The following is an 18,705-nucleotide window of genomic DNA, read 5'->3' as shown; positions in this document are numbered from 1 at the left end:
AATAAGTTGGATTATAAATAAATAATATGTATATTATTATTATTATTATTTGATTTAGATTTTGTTTGTAGCATAAAAATACAAAATAATAAATAAATTATAGATATAGCTAGAACACTCACTGTAAGCTAAACTTATGTTGGGACTTGGGAGAATTAAATTCTAAACAGAATCATGATTTAAATAGTTTAGAGTAGATAAAATATAGTACATAATAAACTACAATACATTAAATAGACAAAAAAGTAAAATAACATATCAGATTAATTAAAATAATACACCTTTAAATTAGTTAAGATGATTTAAAAAATTTGTATTTATTTCAAATTTGATACAAAACCTAAAAAATCCATATATGATCCATGCAGTCCAAATACAGTTCTCAATTTCAGTAAAACTAAGTTAATATTTATCCTAAACGAGTATTAGATATTAATATTATTATAAGTAAAATAGTTATTAGTACTAATTTTATATCTAAAATCTGTCTTACAAACATTTGAATATAATTAGTAATTGATCAGCTCTTCATATTTAAGTTTTGAAGAGTAGAGTCTTGGTGTGAAGAACAAATATTTTAATAAAGAATTAATTTATATTTTTATTTTTATTACCAATATTATACACATGCTATCCATTAAATATTTATATAAATATAACTCCTTAAATGTAGAATCAAGAGTGTATGCATAGCATTCCCCCTTCGGAATGTTATTCACTTTCTTTCGAAAAGGTTCTTATATTTATATTCATGAAAATAACGGATGTGTAATACAGGTGTCCTATTAAAAACAAATCGATTGATCAGCTATATAGTATATAGTTGGGTACCAAATTACATACATTATCATTTATCATCAAAAAGTATTATCGCTTTCTACAGTCGACCTGCTATTGTTGATTTTGCTGTCTAACTTCTTATAAGTACATTGTCACACTGTACATATATTATATAATTTATATTAATATATTATTATACACACAATATACACTTTTATGCGTGAAATTTACCGCGTACTTTTCACAAGTGTGTTTTCAAGTACAAAAGTGCGCTAAATAATAAAAATTATTGGTCCATAGACCAAAGAAGAAACTCAAACGCGTTAAAAACTAGGTAATACTCGACAATCTGAGTACTGTAATGAAAAATTTGAAGGGTTAAAATTCCTCCCCTAACTTTTACCTTATTATATTGGTTTTTTTTTTTAAACAATTCCTAAACTCCTAAGAAATATATCATTCTGCATATATTAAATAATTACAATGTTTAACTTTGTACCAATAAGTGTCCTATTATAGAAAATGGAATCAAAAAGTAAAAACCTAATTACGTTTTAGAAATGTAAATTATGTATGGGTTATACCTACTAATGAAAATTGTAATTACTTTATTGACAAGTCCTTAAATAGCTGTCGTTCTAATGAAAAATAGATTTCTTTAATTTCCAAGACAACTTTTCAACCTCGAAATATTTAATAGAAAGTAGTTATATATAAAAACTAACATGATGATGTTTTTAGTATCACAACAAGTTAAATAGGATACAAATCATAATTGCCATTAAAAATCCAGCATTCAAATTCAGAAAATGTAAAATATATTTTCAATTACACTCACTAACAAAGTAACATAAGATCATTCTTAACATTTATTTGGAACATTTGGTATAAACATAAAGAACAGTGATAGTAAATAAAAACAAATATCAGATCTATGCACAAATCGGGTGCATAGATCTGCCTATAGCACACACAGTTTAAATCTGCACCTTCATAATTTATACGCTACTTATGGATTATGGTAAAATGTTAAATAGTATTCTTATTATATAGGTATCAATACTATTTAATTTGGTACTGTTTTTACCAAATTTAGACGGTGAGAAAAAAACGTAAGATATCCATAGGTGTGTGAAACAAACGTAAAATGTTCTCTATTTAATAATTATAAATTATAATATATTATAATTAAATGTATATGTATATTTAATCAATGCTAATACCTACTTAGCTGCGTCATTTACAATCCCAACTAATAGATTAATAAGCCACTAGGTCGTGTTTACGATACACGGGCGCCGTTTTGGGCGCGTCGAGCTTGTAAAATTACCTAAGTTTTTATTGCGATAATAAAGTTTCGAGGAGATCGGCCGGATTAAAGCAGAAAACTGAAAAGGTATATTTACGGGCCCAGGTTACCCCAGACTTAAAATAATCAACTGAGAATGTGCAGGTGGTACGAACCTTCATTTGTCCCGAAATTGTTTATGTTTATATACTATATGCCAATCGGATATTATTAATAAATACACTTTTTAAACTGTAAAATCCAACTGCGAAATATAATTATTATTATTCAGGGACAAAGATATAGTTTTTATTATTTTTGAGTCTCTTATCGTTAAAATAAAACACTGAAATTATTACAATATAGATAATATAATAGCTGCAGTTAGAACATGTGTGAAATTAACACCCTGACTTTGTCAATCCAGTTCCAAATTGGTGTCATTTTTTTTTTTGCAAAGAATTTGCAACATTAATAAAAAAAATTTCAACATATAGTATGTAAGTATATATTAGCATGAAATGTTTTTTGATATAGCTATTTGCTATTTTATACAACTAATATTTTAGTAGGATTTAATTTTTGCCGAAAACATTCCATTTATTATATTAATAATACTATACTAATATTATTATTATTTAATTTTTATTAGTAAATATTTATACTATATTATATTATTGTTATTACATTTTGAGTCAATAGTACTTTACTGTAGAACAAAGTGAATAGGTCCATAATATAAATAAGTAGTTATTATTTTTAAATTAATCTATACTTTTTTTTTTTTTTTAATTGAATTCTGTGTAGTGAAATCCACAGTAAACATAAAAGTTTTAAACCCCCACAAATGTTCTTAAATTATAACAAAATAATTAACATTGTCATTTATTGTTTAAATAAGTAATTTATAAACTACTTATAAGGTACCTACCATTTATTATATTTTCAAACCTTAACTATAAAACTTCGATTTTGACAATTTTTGTAAAACTTTGAACTCCGAATACGTAAAAAAAATTAAGCCTATGTATCTTTAATATTTTTATACAGATATTAGAACAAGTTATATGTTAAATCTAGTAATAAATTTTTAAAAATGTTGTCCAAATGAAAATTTTTTTATAAACATTTTTAGAAAGATTTCAAATTTCAAGTCTATAAATAAATAGCTCAAAAGAGTCAAAATTATACAATGAAAATTCTAACATAAATATTTGGTGAAACTTTCCAAGTATTACCGTTATTCGTATACAAATTTCGTATACAAAATAATAAAAATCGTTTGAAAAAAAATAGTTATTTTACGGGTGAATATGATATGTCGTAAAACTTTGAACTTCAAATGGCCATAAAAAATTAATATGACTTTCCAGTAAACCTCCTAATTTTGTTACAGGTAGAAAAATTAACGAAGAACCTTGAATTAAGTTTTAAAAACTCAAAAATATCTAAAATAATGTATTTTATTAATTTCTAGCTAAATTCAATTTTCTACCAAAAATCACCTTCAAAGTTAAAAATTTAAGAACTATTACTCAGAGCAGTAGAAAGGGTAATGACAGATATCAAAAACACATACAAACACATCGTTGTAGAATCAGAATTTAAAATATTAAATACCTAATAATATAATATTGATAGGTAAATTAATTAATAATGTAAAAATAAATGTTATAAACCAATAAACCTATTATATACATGTTTATTCAATATTATAATAATTACGAGTATGAGGGTTTGCTGCAACAATCAGATAAATACACTTTTTTAGAATTTAACTTTTTGTCGGAAATCTATAGAGGAAAATATCTTCGAAAAACAGACACAACAATCAGATAAATCCGAATATTAACAAAGAAGTTACTATAGAAATGGATTTATCTTGTTTTAAAATTTAACTGCAACAATCAAATAAATCCAGATTTATCTTGTTGTCGCGCTTGTATAATCACATTGCAAGTTTTATAAATTTTTCTAATTACAACATTATTTTTCTGTAATTCATAGTAGGTAATTAATTAGTCATATTTATATTAAATTACATAATATGTATATATGTAAATTGGTTTAACCTTGGCAATGTTACCATAATAATATAGAAGGTAATGCATTTTACTATATTTTTTATACTATTAATGTTGGTTGTAAAAAGGAAAAATACCCTGTGATATTTATTACAACTTGAATAATATATTAAGTATATAAGGAAGGTATTGTCATAATTCATCAGTAACGAATTAAGGGGAAAAGTATTATTTTTTTTTGTAAATTTAATACATAATTCATAAAAAAAAAAAATAATTTTTTTTATACAAAATGTTAAGTCAGATACATTCTATTATTCCACAATTCAAGTCTTAATAAGTTGCTTAATAATTATAATTAAGAACAAAATTGAAAATGCAACTAATATCGAAAATATAATTTGATTACCTAAGTAATAGTGTAAAAAGCAACACTTAGGAGCAACAACCAGATAAATCCATGCACCTTTCAACTTTGACAAACAAATAATACCTCAAAACAATTATTTTTGTAATTGAAAATTTACAATATTGTGTATTAATATACAAAAAATAATAAACAAAGTGTAACAAATTTAGTTTTAGCAAATATTTGGTTACTAAAAAAGAAATTTCATTGTCCTGAAAATTTTCTAATGTCGGATTTATCTGCTGGTTGTAGCAAGCCCTTCAATTTTGTCTCATTATTTTACTATAACTGGACGGGTAATTAATTCTGCAGTTATTATACAATTGTTTTTGAATTTTATATCTCGTGTTTTGTATTTTTACTCATTATTATGGAATGCATTAGATTTAATGTCTGTCGACAGGCGTACATGATATATTATATTATTATTGTTATCATTTCGTATTTACTCCGTTAAAATTGAATTATTCTGTATTCGTGGGGTATTATTTATTTATATCAGTGTTCGGAACGTTCATTTAAAAAATGAATTTGTTCACGTTCATGTTCAGTCCTTAAAAAAGGAACTCGTTCACGTTCACGTTCGTGTTCTTTCACAAAATGAACGCGTCCATGGGTCGTTCATTTAATTTTTTTGATTTTTTTTTATGAATCATTAACCTGCAGTAAATATAAACACCCATAAACCTATACGACTCGACTCAAAAATAAAAATACAATTTAGATTAGAGCATATACAATTAATAAAGTATCTAAATCACATTTTTAATATCTGACACGTTATTTGAGTTGCAATCAAATAAATATCATAGGAATTATAATGATAAAACACATATTTTATACATATATTTATTAAATGATAAATAAATTTAACGTCTTAAAAATCGATCAAATTCATTAAAAATATAAACGTCGTTCACGTATCGTTCAATAAATATGAACGTGAACGCGTGAACCATGCGTTCATGAACGACGTTCTTTCCAAACACTGATTTATATCATACGCCTACCTATTACGTCCGTCACACCTACATCAATAAAATGTTAAAAAGTATTTCGCCCAACCCCGTCTGGCTGCCCACCCACGGCACGTCGAAATAGCGGCATTGTGGGTAGAGTGTACTTACCACGTGTAAGGGCGAAATCGCTGCTTGTCCGTTGCGCCGCGAATCGCAGAACGCGCAGGGTAGAATGGCCGTACACGCGGCTACGAGAAAACGGTTCACCGCCTGCAGCAAACCTCCGGCCGAGGCGGCAGCAGCCGCGGCCGCCGGCGCCTCCGATTCCATCCCCATCTCGTGACGGTACACCGTCCGGCCGATGCGTTGGAGGTACAGGTTGGCGGTGTCGTACACCAGCCGGCGGGCGGCGGGCAGTACGTCCGGGCGGTCCGCGAACTCCCGGCACGAACCGGCCACGCTCCGGCGCAGCGCGTCGTAGTAACCGTAGTCGTACGGGCCCGCGCCGTCCACGCACCGGCCGAAGTGCAGCAGACACCGCATGTAGTTGTCCGGCCGCATGCGAACCGTCTGCTCGGTACAAGTCTCGTGCGTGTGGACGTGACGGGCGCCGGAAGCGGCCGCGGCAGACGTCCAACACAACAGCGCCAAAAACGGCGTGACCGATGGCGGCGATGAAGACTGGCGAAAAGCCATCCACGTTATAGTTGTTGTACTTACGATAATATTGTTATTGTTATTCGTCTGCTGCTATCGCGCGATACCGCAACGGCGAAAACCTTTTGCGAGTTCGGGCGGAGACGTTCGGGAAATCGCGACCAAGTGAGACAGCGAATTATTCTGCACGATGAATCATGGAAAAATACATAGGGAAAAAATAACCAACTTAAAAAAAACGACTAAGAACATTTACTAAAAAAATATCTATTTAAACACGTTGCGTTGTCGTGGAGTGATGGGTTTTCAAAATACTCGCTAGTTGTATATTTTGTGAAACATTTCCAAGAAAACTAATGTTTACTCTTGTTTTTGCTCTACAGTCGCCAACCAGTCGATCTTTCTAGGAATATAGGTATGTACCAATGGTACCGTACCATCAGTGGCATCATCAATCGCGTGGTAGGTAGTCGGAATATTTTATTATTGTTGGTTACGATTATTTGACTGTCAATATTTTAGTTTTTAATAGAATTTATTTAGAATTTTAAATTTCTACAACAATAAAATGAATATAAATATAGTTTTAGATTTTAAACGGAATGATGAATATATTGATTTTACAATGATGTGTTTTTTTTATTTATTTATTTTTGTGTCTATCATCACGTTTTGAAGTACGAGTAATAATAATGCTTAGATATTTAACTTCAGTCCCTCTTTGAAAAAGAAAATGAATCTAGTTGGTACTTTGGGGGTCAAAAGTAAAAAGAATTCAATAGTTTTCAAGAGCATCGGGAAAAACCTTAAAAAAGTAACGGAAAACGGAAATTGTTACGTATAACCAGTTTTCGACAAAATCGATTTTTTTTATTTTGCTATAAAACGAATCATTGTAAATACTTGAAATTTTCACCAAATGTTTATATTATCTGTTTACAATTAAATTTGATGTATATGTTTTCTTAAAAGTTTAATTTTTTTTCACAAAAACCATAATGTCCATATAGTGTTAATATAGTGTTTTTTATTAATTGAAAATGCTATGTTTATGTTGCATGTTGTATTTTCGAAGTCGCTAATATAATCGTTATTATTCTACAGTTATTATCTATTTATTTTTTATTTACATTACAGGCAAGTAGGTACCTATGTTTATCATGCCCAGATAAACTTTCGATTTTCAAATGTATCAACTTAGAAAGCCATTATTGAATTAAACATGCATTTTTTTACTTTTTCTCGTGTACTATTACAATTTTAAAATATTATAATTTATTATTATTATTATTATTATTATGAAAATATTGTTCTTTTGCGTTAAGACCCTTTTTCTCACCAAACAAATCTTTTCCTAAAGATCTCACCAGACGTACAATTTTTAATGTAGTTCACTTACTTAAAAAGGTTGGCGATTCCTAATCTAAGGTATAAACTATACATACCGTTAAAGTGTTGACATTTAAATTAAAATTTGCAATATTATGGTACTACTTTTTCATACTGAAAATAATATGGTTTTTATATAAGGTATCAATAAATTGGATCATATTATATTGATAATAACTTGTGATTTAGATTTATCATTGTATAACTCTACTATCTCCAAAACAAGGGTAAGTTTACAGAAGATAAGATGAATCATGAAAATTGTAATTAATTTATTATGGGTTTTGTTCAAATTTTTTATGATTTAATAAAAAAAAACATTATGGAACTATAGAAGACTTAATCTTTAAAACCTATCTATATTTACCGACTTGAACGTATTCAAAAGTAAAGGTTTTTGTAGTATCCAAAATTAGGAAAACTGCAGTCATTTTTATATACCTAATCATAAATAGCATTCAATGAACTGATCGTGTTTTCTAAAAATATTATGACATGTACAACAATCTTAAACAGAAAAGTTTACTTTGGTGTTTATTTTAACGGACAAAAATAACATGTCCAGACATTTTTGATAAAACAGATAAAAGTAATCAATGAATTACTTCTAATTATCTAATAATATATCCATTTTATATAATAAATTAATAACAATTATTGCTATTTATAAAAGTCCATTCCATCTCTACTCAAAAAATATTTAAAAAAATATATAGAATATTTTGGTAAACATTTCTAATAAAACTATTATTTTACAGAAAGTATTACATCAAATCTAGTTTGATTATAGGTCAAAAATCAAATTTAAAATAAGCTAACTTGGATTTAAAAAATTGAAATGGCTCTCCTTTGTGATATACATTTGTTGGTATTTAAGACATCAGTATAACCAGTGTAAGATTATAACACATTGTAGAGCTTACAACTAGTAGGTCTACTAATTTAAATGTAATGAATAGTTTACATAAAATAAAAATATAATCATTTGATTTATTTGTGGAGATCAATATATTTTACCACAATTAGTCGAACAATTTTTTTTATAGTCACAAACTATACTAATGTTTTATCCTAACCTTAAATGTTACTTAAAATATCTAGTCTTTGACAATTGTAAATTAACCATAAATGACACAATGATAATATCATTAAGTATGTATTATACTAACTTAATTAATGTAAATATTAAATTACAATTATCTGTATTCATTTAAAAAACTGTTATATTAATCTATGAGTTATGTAGAACTCTACTAATAAGGAATATTACTTTATATAAGTTTTTTTTTTTACAATATGAAATAATAGTTAATTTTTTGATTTGTCTTGCTTTTGTTAACCTGGCATATTTTCCAAAGTTACAAAAATGTATTTACATTATATATTCCATGGCATTAATACATACAACAATGTCTTTAATAATTTTTTAAGAATAATGTACGAACATAGATAACTGATATTTGAGAGAAAACACAAAATAGGTTTAAATAAAAAACTTAAAATAGAAGGATGTCTTATTAAAATTTGTTTTGGAAATCAATACATTCTTATAAATAATTAAGTGAAACATTAATAATGCTATAATAAAAAATATTGAGAAATGTTTAAAAAAATAGTTTACAATTAACAATTTTAAATTGAAAACATTTAAACTAAAGGATAACTGGCACTAGATGCAACACCACAGTTGTTTTTCTTGTTACGTGCCATCAATATATAACCTTGATCTCCCCAAGTCTTGCCCCATGAATTCTTAACAATCCAATAATCTCCTCCTTTGTGGTCAGAGCCGTAACCAACAACAAGCACTCCATGGTCCAGTTCTGTGGAACTACAACGAGGATTGTAGAACACACCCTTTTTATAAAATTGGAATTTCTCAGATGAAGCGTCAATAGCAATGGACACTGGTCCTACAGTAGCCAAAGCATGCATGAGGGCTTCTTCGTCACCTTCTGGTATGTCAACAAAACCTTTGTCAGTGGCCCCAGAGTTCTCTGGATTATAACGACACTTATCATCCTAAAAATAATTTCAAATAAATATTATTAATTAATTATTGAAGAAACTCATAAATATCTTACCTCTGCTTCATATGGGTAAGATTTTTCAGTATCAAGTCCCTTGTTAGATTTGACGTACTTGAAAGCAAGATCCATAAGACCACCTTCACAACCATTGTTACCATATTTACGAGAGCAGTCAATTAGGTTTTGCTCACTCAATGATACTAGCACACCAGTTTTACGGAAATGTTGTCCTTCCAATGCTCCAGTCTAATTTCATAATAAAATAATAACATATTAACTATTAGAAAAAGTATTGGATTATTAAATAGAGATAGGAAATACAAAATTCATATTGTACTAATATTTATTCAAGTGTACTACACTTGGACTTAATAAAATAATGCCACATAAAAAATTCTCATATCGATCACATACTATATTATTAAAATATTATTATGAATTTAAAAAATGTCTCAGCAGTCATCAATTATCTACACATGCTCAGCATTTGTTAAAATTAAATTATGATGTATTATTATTATGTATTAGTGGAGACTAATAAAGAATTGTCTAAATGTTATATTTTATTTTAAAAAAGAATAATAATTAAAGGATTAAAAATCCTTAAAATATAATAAAAATTAATAATAAATAATATTACTGTAACAAAATAATCAAAAATATTTATATAACAGACAAACATACTTAAATTATGAAATACAGATGAATAAAAGTAAACTATACTAGATATGGAAAAAATAAATGTATGTTTCTTAGACTATTATAAAGTCTAAAGTAATCTTTATATTGTAATTTAAGTGAATAATTTATTTTCCTTTGTACTATATTATGGATACAAACATTCAATAATTAGTCCTAATTTTTTAAAAACTTGGCAAGGTAAAAAGAACTCATTTTATTATTACAACAGTTTAATATTTTTAGTATAGGTATTAATACAATACAGTTAATTTATAAAAATTATTGAAAAAATGTAATACTATACAGTTAACAATATTTAATATAAAATGTATGGGTGATAAAAATAGAGTTAGAACCTAACAGAACAGATGTGGCAATTCTATAAAAATAACTTGACCTTAATCATAATACAAATAAATCTCATAAATAAACAAAACAAATTGTATTACACATAATTTAATAATTTAATTTAAAACAAAAGAAAACAATGAAATTAATTCATAAAAATATACTCGACTTGTTTAATAGCATTAAGATATTGCGTAACAATAATTTGATACCTTTACTTTTAATCATGATTACTATAATGGGTATTTTCAGTTTTTTTAGCCTTATTTCCTTTGACTTTGTGTTTAATAATATAGTAATTTAAATTCCATAATGATTTACAAAATATATAAAAAATATTCAGAATAATGTTATACTGCTTCACTCAAAGAAACAATATTTAAACACAATTTGAAAATAAAAATAAAACAAATATAATAGATAACATTTTATAGATAGCAATAATTACTAAATCGATTAATTTTAAAAACACTTCTATTGTCATTAACTACTATAATTGGACTTTTATTTTTATTCATATCAAAAAAAAAATTTTAAATATCGTTATATAGGTTTAATTTGAAATATTTAATTATTTAAGTACCCATACATTTATAAGTAAATGAATAAAAATAATTTTTTTTTTTTGTTAAATCAATTTAATACACCTTAATATTTAATAAATGTTATAAATATTAAATGATTTTTACGAGTTAAATACTCATGTATTAATTGTATTAATATAATTTTGCGCAGATGCATTTTAGAAATAAAAAAAAAAAATAGTAGAAAATATACAGTGATTAATAAAATACTTTTAATAAAAACTTACAGCACTGAATGACCAACATGATCCACATTGTCCTTGGTTTTTAACTGGAGTTACATAACCTTTCTTTCTCCAGTCAATTGCCTTTGGAACAACAACATTTTCAGATTTCAAGAAAGTCACAGCTTCATCATCAGTGAAATTTTTATCACCACCAACCAAACTGGGTTTAAATCCATTCATCATTTTACTATATTCATGTTGCATCTAAAATGTTTTAAAATTAATAATATTCATACAAAATATTATATTTTTCTATACTTACCAAATCACCAAAATGATTCATTTCCAAGGCATATGTTTCTTCGCCAGTTTCATACAATTTATTGTGTCTGGCAATTTTCAACTTATTATCTAAATATACTTTTTTACGGAATGCTTCTTCCTTAACATCTTCATATATTTTCTTGAATTGAACCTTAAAATAAAATAATTAAGCAAATAAATACATCAACTCCCTAAATGTAATAATGTTAAGATAATACATACTTTGAATAAACCCCATTCTTCTTCAATAACCTCATTTAAATTTATGGAGCTTACTGAGTTGATGGCAAAGACCACCAATCCCAAAACTAGAACTACCTTCATCTTGCTAGAAAAAAAAATATTCATCAAGTGTTATTTAAACATATTTCTATAATAATATTAATAGTTAATTGGATACAATTTGGCAGATTTATAATCATAATAATTATTTAATGACAAAAAACAGATTTACCATTTACATAACAATTATATAATAAAAAAATAATCAAAGTGGATTGGAATGATATAAGATAGTAACAAATGTTAATTATTAAACTGACCCATTTTAGGAATTTAAATATTATCAAAGCTGTCTCTAATGATAACCTTTAATACATCATATTAAAGTATTGTAATGTAATAATAATTAATACTAATTAAACCAAATGCATTTAGTAATTATTTATGCAAATTTTTTAAAAATGTATATTGCTGATATTGATTTCCAAGTTTCAAGATAATACATATACAATGTAAGGCATTATATACTTTTTGCATGTAATGAAACATACAACACTAATAAACAATAAGAAACTAATTATAAAAAACTAAACAGCACAAAGGTTAAATTAGTAAATGCTTAGTGTCGAGCACAAATCTAGTTTACCTATTGAGTTATTTAAGTTTTTTTTTGATCTTTTAAAAACTTTCAAAAATAATTGTTAAAACTCACTATACATTTAGCATAATATTATATTTTAATTTGTTTACTTAACCTATTTCACAAGCTTTATAAAATAAAAAGAAAAAATATAAATAATTTTGTTAAGTACATAATGATTACTAAGCAACCATTTTTTTTTCTTAGCAAAACCTTGAGATTTAAAACTTTATCCAAAATAGTCTAAAAAACTCAATAGATTTATAGTTTTGAAATGGGTATTCATTTCTATGACAGAAATCACAAAACAATAGATCCGTTCCAAAAAATAAAACCTGTCACAATACAAATCATTTGACTGACTTCTTGGCAAAAAAAATCTAATCTGATTAGACAAGAAACTTCAAGTTATTGAGTGTACTTAAAAATTGTAATTCAAACAAAAAAAAATTGCATATTATAGGCATCTACAATAGACTAGACTATCAGTGGCATATTTTTCAAACACCGGTTAAGCTAGCGATATTTATTTTTTTATCTACGGTGATACATGAAAATGAACAAATAAATAAATAATTGTAAGTAAATCAAAAACATTTTACAAAAACACTATTGTTAGATCTCATCGAGTGAAAAAAAATCTTCAAAATCGACTTACCGTTGACAATAAAATAAACTGTAAGCTATTATTGTCTATGAATACACTAAAAAGAATTTAATTAGCAGTGACGTGCACCTCAATAAAAAAAAACTGTATGAGAACCTAAGTGAATGTGATGTAGTAGCGTACTGATGAACAGCAGAGAGAATACAGCTCGATATGTAGCAAGCTGATGGACGTGTGAACGATTATATCAACTGCGCAATATTATTATAACAATAACAACGAACAAAGTGAACGATGAGAGGGACGAAGGTCGAACGTTGACATGGAAGGGGCGGCGGGCGGCGGCAGACGTTAACAATATTATCGTCGATTGTCGAAAAATATTTACTGTTGTCTGTTACATGCTATTTTTTTTCATATTATAATACGTATAAAATTTATAAATTAATATATTACTCATGTTATATAAGCCAATGTGATAACTGCGGACTTGGGGACTAGCGTAACACGATAACAAACAATAATATCTATTTGCAACTACTTTATTAATAACAATATTTGTTTATTGAATACTGACTTGCACATTTTGTGTAAAAATCAAAGAGTTTATCACCAATCCCGCCTGAATCTACGCCCTACGGGGATATAATAACAATTTTAAAAGAGTAAATATTATAAATATTATGTTTTTAACATCAACATTAATTTTAGATGATATGTAGTAGGTATGTCCTAATTAATATTATTTAGTTTTTATCAAGTATCAACAGTTATCATTATATTTAAACGACCATGACTAGTAGGAAATGGTAAAAGTGCAATTTACTTGACAATTGTTGATGATTTGTGAGCAGTTATTGCTCATCACAGTTCACAGTAAAATAGCCAATACTCAATTTATCGACATATATTATATTTTTTTCGATTCCAACCTTGTGATCCCATCCTATGGAATAAAGTATCAAAATATTCGAAATAATCAATATATTTTATTTATTACAAAAATTGGTTTTATGAACGACCTCCTCTCGTCTGTCATCATCATTCATCAACAATATGACTATAATCTGTGATCCAACTATTCCTACAATATCGTACTTTTATAGGCAATAGGAAATAATCCCTAGTATAACTATTTACTATAACACCTGTTTTGTAAGTTATAATTTAGAATTACGTATAGAAAATAGATACTGTTTAGACTTTTTCCAAAATTCTAGACAATAGATTATCGCGTATGTACCTACATATATGTACCTAAAAGCTTAAATTTTGATCACCAAACACACTAATCGGCCAATTTCGTTACCAGTTGAGAACAAACGGACGGTAACGAGATGAGGAAGAGGATACAAATAATGACGGCCGTGAGATGTCATTCATTGGACTTTATAAAAGTAATAGTAAACAACGAGCCGATGACCATAATTAAAACAATGTTATATAATATAGTATAATAATAACAAGTTCAAACTTCGGACTTCGGAGTTTAAAACCGACGGTGACGACACGACCAGTTGTTGCTGTAGTTCCGAGTTCTCTGTTTAAGTAAACATTAAACTTACCTCACAATGGTTGGAGAATGACGATGACGTTAACAAAGAGCTGCTTAGACGGAGCGGAAAGACCTTTTCTAGGTCGTTTCGACGAGATGCAGCGAGTGAACGAAACGCTTAATGAATCGTAATGGGATTTGCGTTCGTTTTCCGTTGTCACGCGGAAATAGTCAGATGGAAACGTAACTATCGTACGTATTACGTGTCTACGTAACGACTACTAACGGACGGTTGAGACGTGACTCACTAATCAGCATTCAATTGACAATTGTTCAGTGATTCAAACAACGTATATAAAAAAAACATATATAATGTGATGAACTGATGACTATTACGAATTCGGGGACCATTCCGGTCCCTACTCCTCCCGATCTTCACTTACAGTTACCCCGCGACCCGTCGTTCCATCGTCGATTTCAGCTGATCGCGATTGGTGGTGGTTGTCGTCGTTGTTACTTGTTGTTTTTGTTGTGGTTGTTCGCGCGGTCTCCTCTTTGTGTTTTTGTTCGATCGTCAGCTGTGCCAGCCTGCTGTTGACCCACAGGGCACCGATACTGTTACACAGAGATAACCATTGGCGTGCGCACGTGGGGTCCGGGTGTGCCTGGGCACCCCCCGACATGTAATTGGGGCCCTAAAATTATTTAAGTCCTATAGCATTTATATGGGTCCGTATTTTAACTAATGTTACTAGAATAAAAATGATATTTTTTCTAAAATATGTTGTAAAAATTATGTTTTGGGATAAAAAAAAATAATACAACTTAAAATATTTTAAATTTGTGTGGTAAAACTTATTATAATTATAACAGCTAGATGTTATTGACTACAAAAGTAAAAATAAAAAATAAAATATATTGCAATTATCTTGAAAATAGATTTTAGATCCAACTATCTAATGAAATATTATATAACTTGGTACTAGTAATACTACTGATTAATATGTGATATAATTTAAATAATGTTTATTCAGGCATGATAATTTATTAAGATATGCACGTGTCTTGTTAAGATAGGGCCCAACAGTGGCGCAAATAGTAAAAATATTTAGGGGGGCTTAAGCCCCAAGAATTTTTTTTTAAATTATAATATGTTAGTACAATGTACATTAGTACATATTTTTAAGGATACCTGTATTTCTTCAACTCTGACTTAAGTAGCATACATAGAACACATATATAATATTAATATTATAGTAATACAAATTTATAATTTTATAAATAAACCGATTTATTTCATTAAAAAAAAAATAATAATAATAATTTGTAGTTAAATAAGTAACACAATTGAACACAATATATAAATAAATCGGTAGGTATATATTTTAATGTAATTGTCTACGTCTTTCAGTTTTTTCAAAAATATTTTAAACGTCTTCATTATTGATACTTATATCATTTTCTATATTCAAAATACTTAAATTACTAAATCTATCTTGATTCATACAAGTACGTAACCATGTTTTAATACGTCGCATAGCAGAAAATGATCTCTCACACCCAAAATTCAGGTCTGCGCACGCCTATGGAGATAACACCAATACAAATACTATCATAGACCTTATGGCCCTTATGGGCTATGGTTTATAGTATTTATACAAAGTATAATAAACATTATACTATATAAAGTCTAACACAATGTTTTATATCTATTATTTACAGTATAAGGTTAACGTTTACCGCCTACCGGGTTATGTATACCATAGGCACAACTAGAGCTCTATTTCTGGGTAGGCTAAATTGATATTAGCGACCCGTGGGGGCTATTCCCCTACACCGGCTACACCACTAGTATTGATTACGCTAACATATAAAACTGGGCTGAGCTAAGCCCACCTAAGCCCCTCCCCTTAGTTGCACCCATGTGTATAACATTAACATATAATTGTATAAATAGTAATACATCAGTACCCCTGGCCCCTGCGCAAAATAATACATTTTAACAAAATATATTTAGTCCCAATATTTTGTATACGTCGGTTTCTTCGTGTATAATTGGTTACATAATGTCTGCTATTATATCAAAGTACCAAACGTGGGCATAAAAAGTTAATTTTATATTCTGAACGGAATGATGACCGATAAATGTATTAGTTTAATGCAAGGTTTATAGATTATAATCTATAAATCTTGAGTTTGATGGATGTTATATATTTTTGTTTTTTATCATCACTGATCACCTTTTTGATTTTAAACAGTAAACATGCTTCGATCTTTATTTTAAATAGTAGTTCCTGCACGGTCTGCACGTAATAATGTTGTACGTAACAAACAATTTGGATTAAGTCGATATATACACAGAGCCAGCGCTAGAAATATTGGCGCCGTGAGGGAAAACATGTTTTGGCCCATTCACCCCCCCCCCACACACACACACACGCGCGCGCGCGCGCTCGCGACTAGTTGAGTAGTATAGTAAAATTATTTTATTTTTTTTAGTAAATTTAAATAAAATTAGTAGGTACCTATGTATTTTGTATTATAATTTACTACTTTATTACCTGATTCTATAATATTGTAATAAGATTATTAACTAATAAAAATTGCCGCATTGCATAAAAAAATAAAATAAAATATAAAAATAATAGTAATTTTAAATTTGATACTTATAACTATAATTAGTATTAAAACTAATTAATTATATAAATATCAGACAATTTTTGCAGGTGTACCAATCTTCAATTAAAATGACATTAGATATAAATGAATATTGTTAATGCGTATTAAATGATAAATTAAGTAAAAATAATTTTCAGTTTGGCGCCCAGGTCACCCATAGCTTTCGTCGGCCCTGTATGTAGGGAGATCAAAAATTCATAAGTAATCACGAAACACTAAAAGAAATAATTAGGGGAAAATGGGAAGTTTTATGCTCAACCAATAATAATTGCCCTGGGACACCAGTAATAGTAAGTACGACACTGACTCCGATGCCAAATATCATCACGGGTGCGAGTGTTGAGTGTACGACGTCTAGAGCCACCGACAAGCCGACAACAAAGAACCGGCGGCCTAGTTGGTTTTTACGAAATCGAACAGACCGAACTCGCACAAGGTGGCAATTACCACGGACGCCAATGGTCGCACTACAAAAAGCATAATATTATTTACTAATGATACGTAGACCGTAGACGGTGTGCGGACTCAAAGTGAACGTTTCATCCACCACGACTGTTGAAAACGATAACCGTGGCAAGGTATGTCATCGTCATGACGTATGGGCAATGTTCAATTGTTTTAATATATTTTCACTGCGTTCGAATTTAAACAATGCAATTGTGTATAAATAGCTGCCGAAAATCGTTAAACAACATATTAATAATTGGAGGAACGGGTAGCATATATCATATATTATTATTTATTACCAATTTGTACGCGTGAAATAAAAACCATGAATGAAAAATGGACTTATAATAATATGTTTGGAGCGAAAATTAAATTATTACAAATTTATTATTAACTTGATATGGCAGTTTGATATTTAATAACATTTCATAGTAATGTAAAAATTTAAACTTTTCACATTATCATATTATATAATACAAATAAATATCAGTATACCATATATAATATATTTAAATATAGAGATGTAAATGTAGAGATACCAGACCGTATTTTTAATAAATAAATAAATATAGTTCGATATATGTTGTGAATACATTTTTTGTTCCTCGGTAAAAAAAAATTGACAGTTATTCCACACAAGATTTTCTATGCGTTTTTTACAATTCAAAAATACAGTCATAATTTTCATATTGTATAAATTAATTTTTTAATAATATACGAAGTAAAAACCAATATGAAATAAGTTAACAAAAACATTTATTCAAGATATTAGGTAATCATAAACATTATAAATATAAACAAACAAACAAACATAAACATAAACAAACATGAAAATAAAAAAACATAACATAAACATATTATTTTATATATATATATAATATTTATACGTTTTTCAACAACGACTGAAACTGCTTCAACTATGCGCAGCACAGCATAGCATCAGTCTCATACATTTTTTAGTTCTACACCATAAAG

At 28.1% G+C, this 18,705-nt stretch overlaps 1 protein-coding gene across 2 annotated transcripts; it reads right to left on the bottom strand.

Moving 5' to 3' along the window:
- Positions 1-8,709: 8,709 nt before the first annotated feature.
- On the bottom strand, positions 8,710-14,994 carry LOC113559215 (cathepsin L1). 2 transcript variants are annotated; one of them, XM_026964837.1, is made up of 6 exons: positions 13,161-13,367; positions 11,863-11,968; positions 11,639-11,791; positions 11,377-11,580; positions 9,591-9,782; positions 8,710-9,528 (listed from the first exon to the last, which is right to left on the bottom strand). In XM_026964837.1, the coding sequence occupies exons 2-6, from the start codon at positions 11,962-11,964 to the stop codon at positions 9,154-9,156; spliced, it is 1,026 nt and encodes a 341-aa protein (XP_026820638.1). In that variant the 5' UTR covers positions 11,965-11,968; positions 13,161-13,367; the 3' UTR covers positions 8,710-9,153. The 2 variants fall into 2 exon arrangements, with proteins under 2 accessions (XP_026820638.1, XP_026820639.1); XM_026964838.1 differs by lacking the exon at positions 13,161-13,367 and adding an exon at positions 14,675-14,994 and having other exon boundaries at positions 9,154-9,528.
- Between the last annotated feature and the right edge of the window lie 3,711 nt (positions 14,995-18,705).

This window comes from Rhopalosiphum maidis, chromosome 4, assembly GCF_003676215.2.
Source record: "Rhopalosiphum maidis isolate BTI-1 chromosome 4, ASM367621v3, whole genome shotgun sequence".
Classification (NCBI taxonomy): Eukaryota; Metazoa; Arthropoda; class Insecta; order Hemiptera; family Aphididae; genus Rhopalosiphum; species Rhopalosiphum maidis.
The sequence above is the reverse complement of the archived record's forward strand: the minus strand, read 5'-3'. Positions and strand labels throughout refer to the sequence as shown.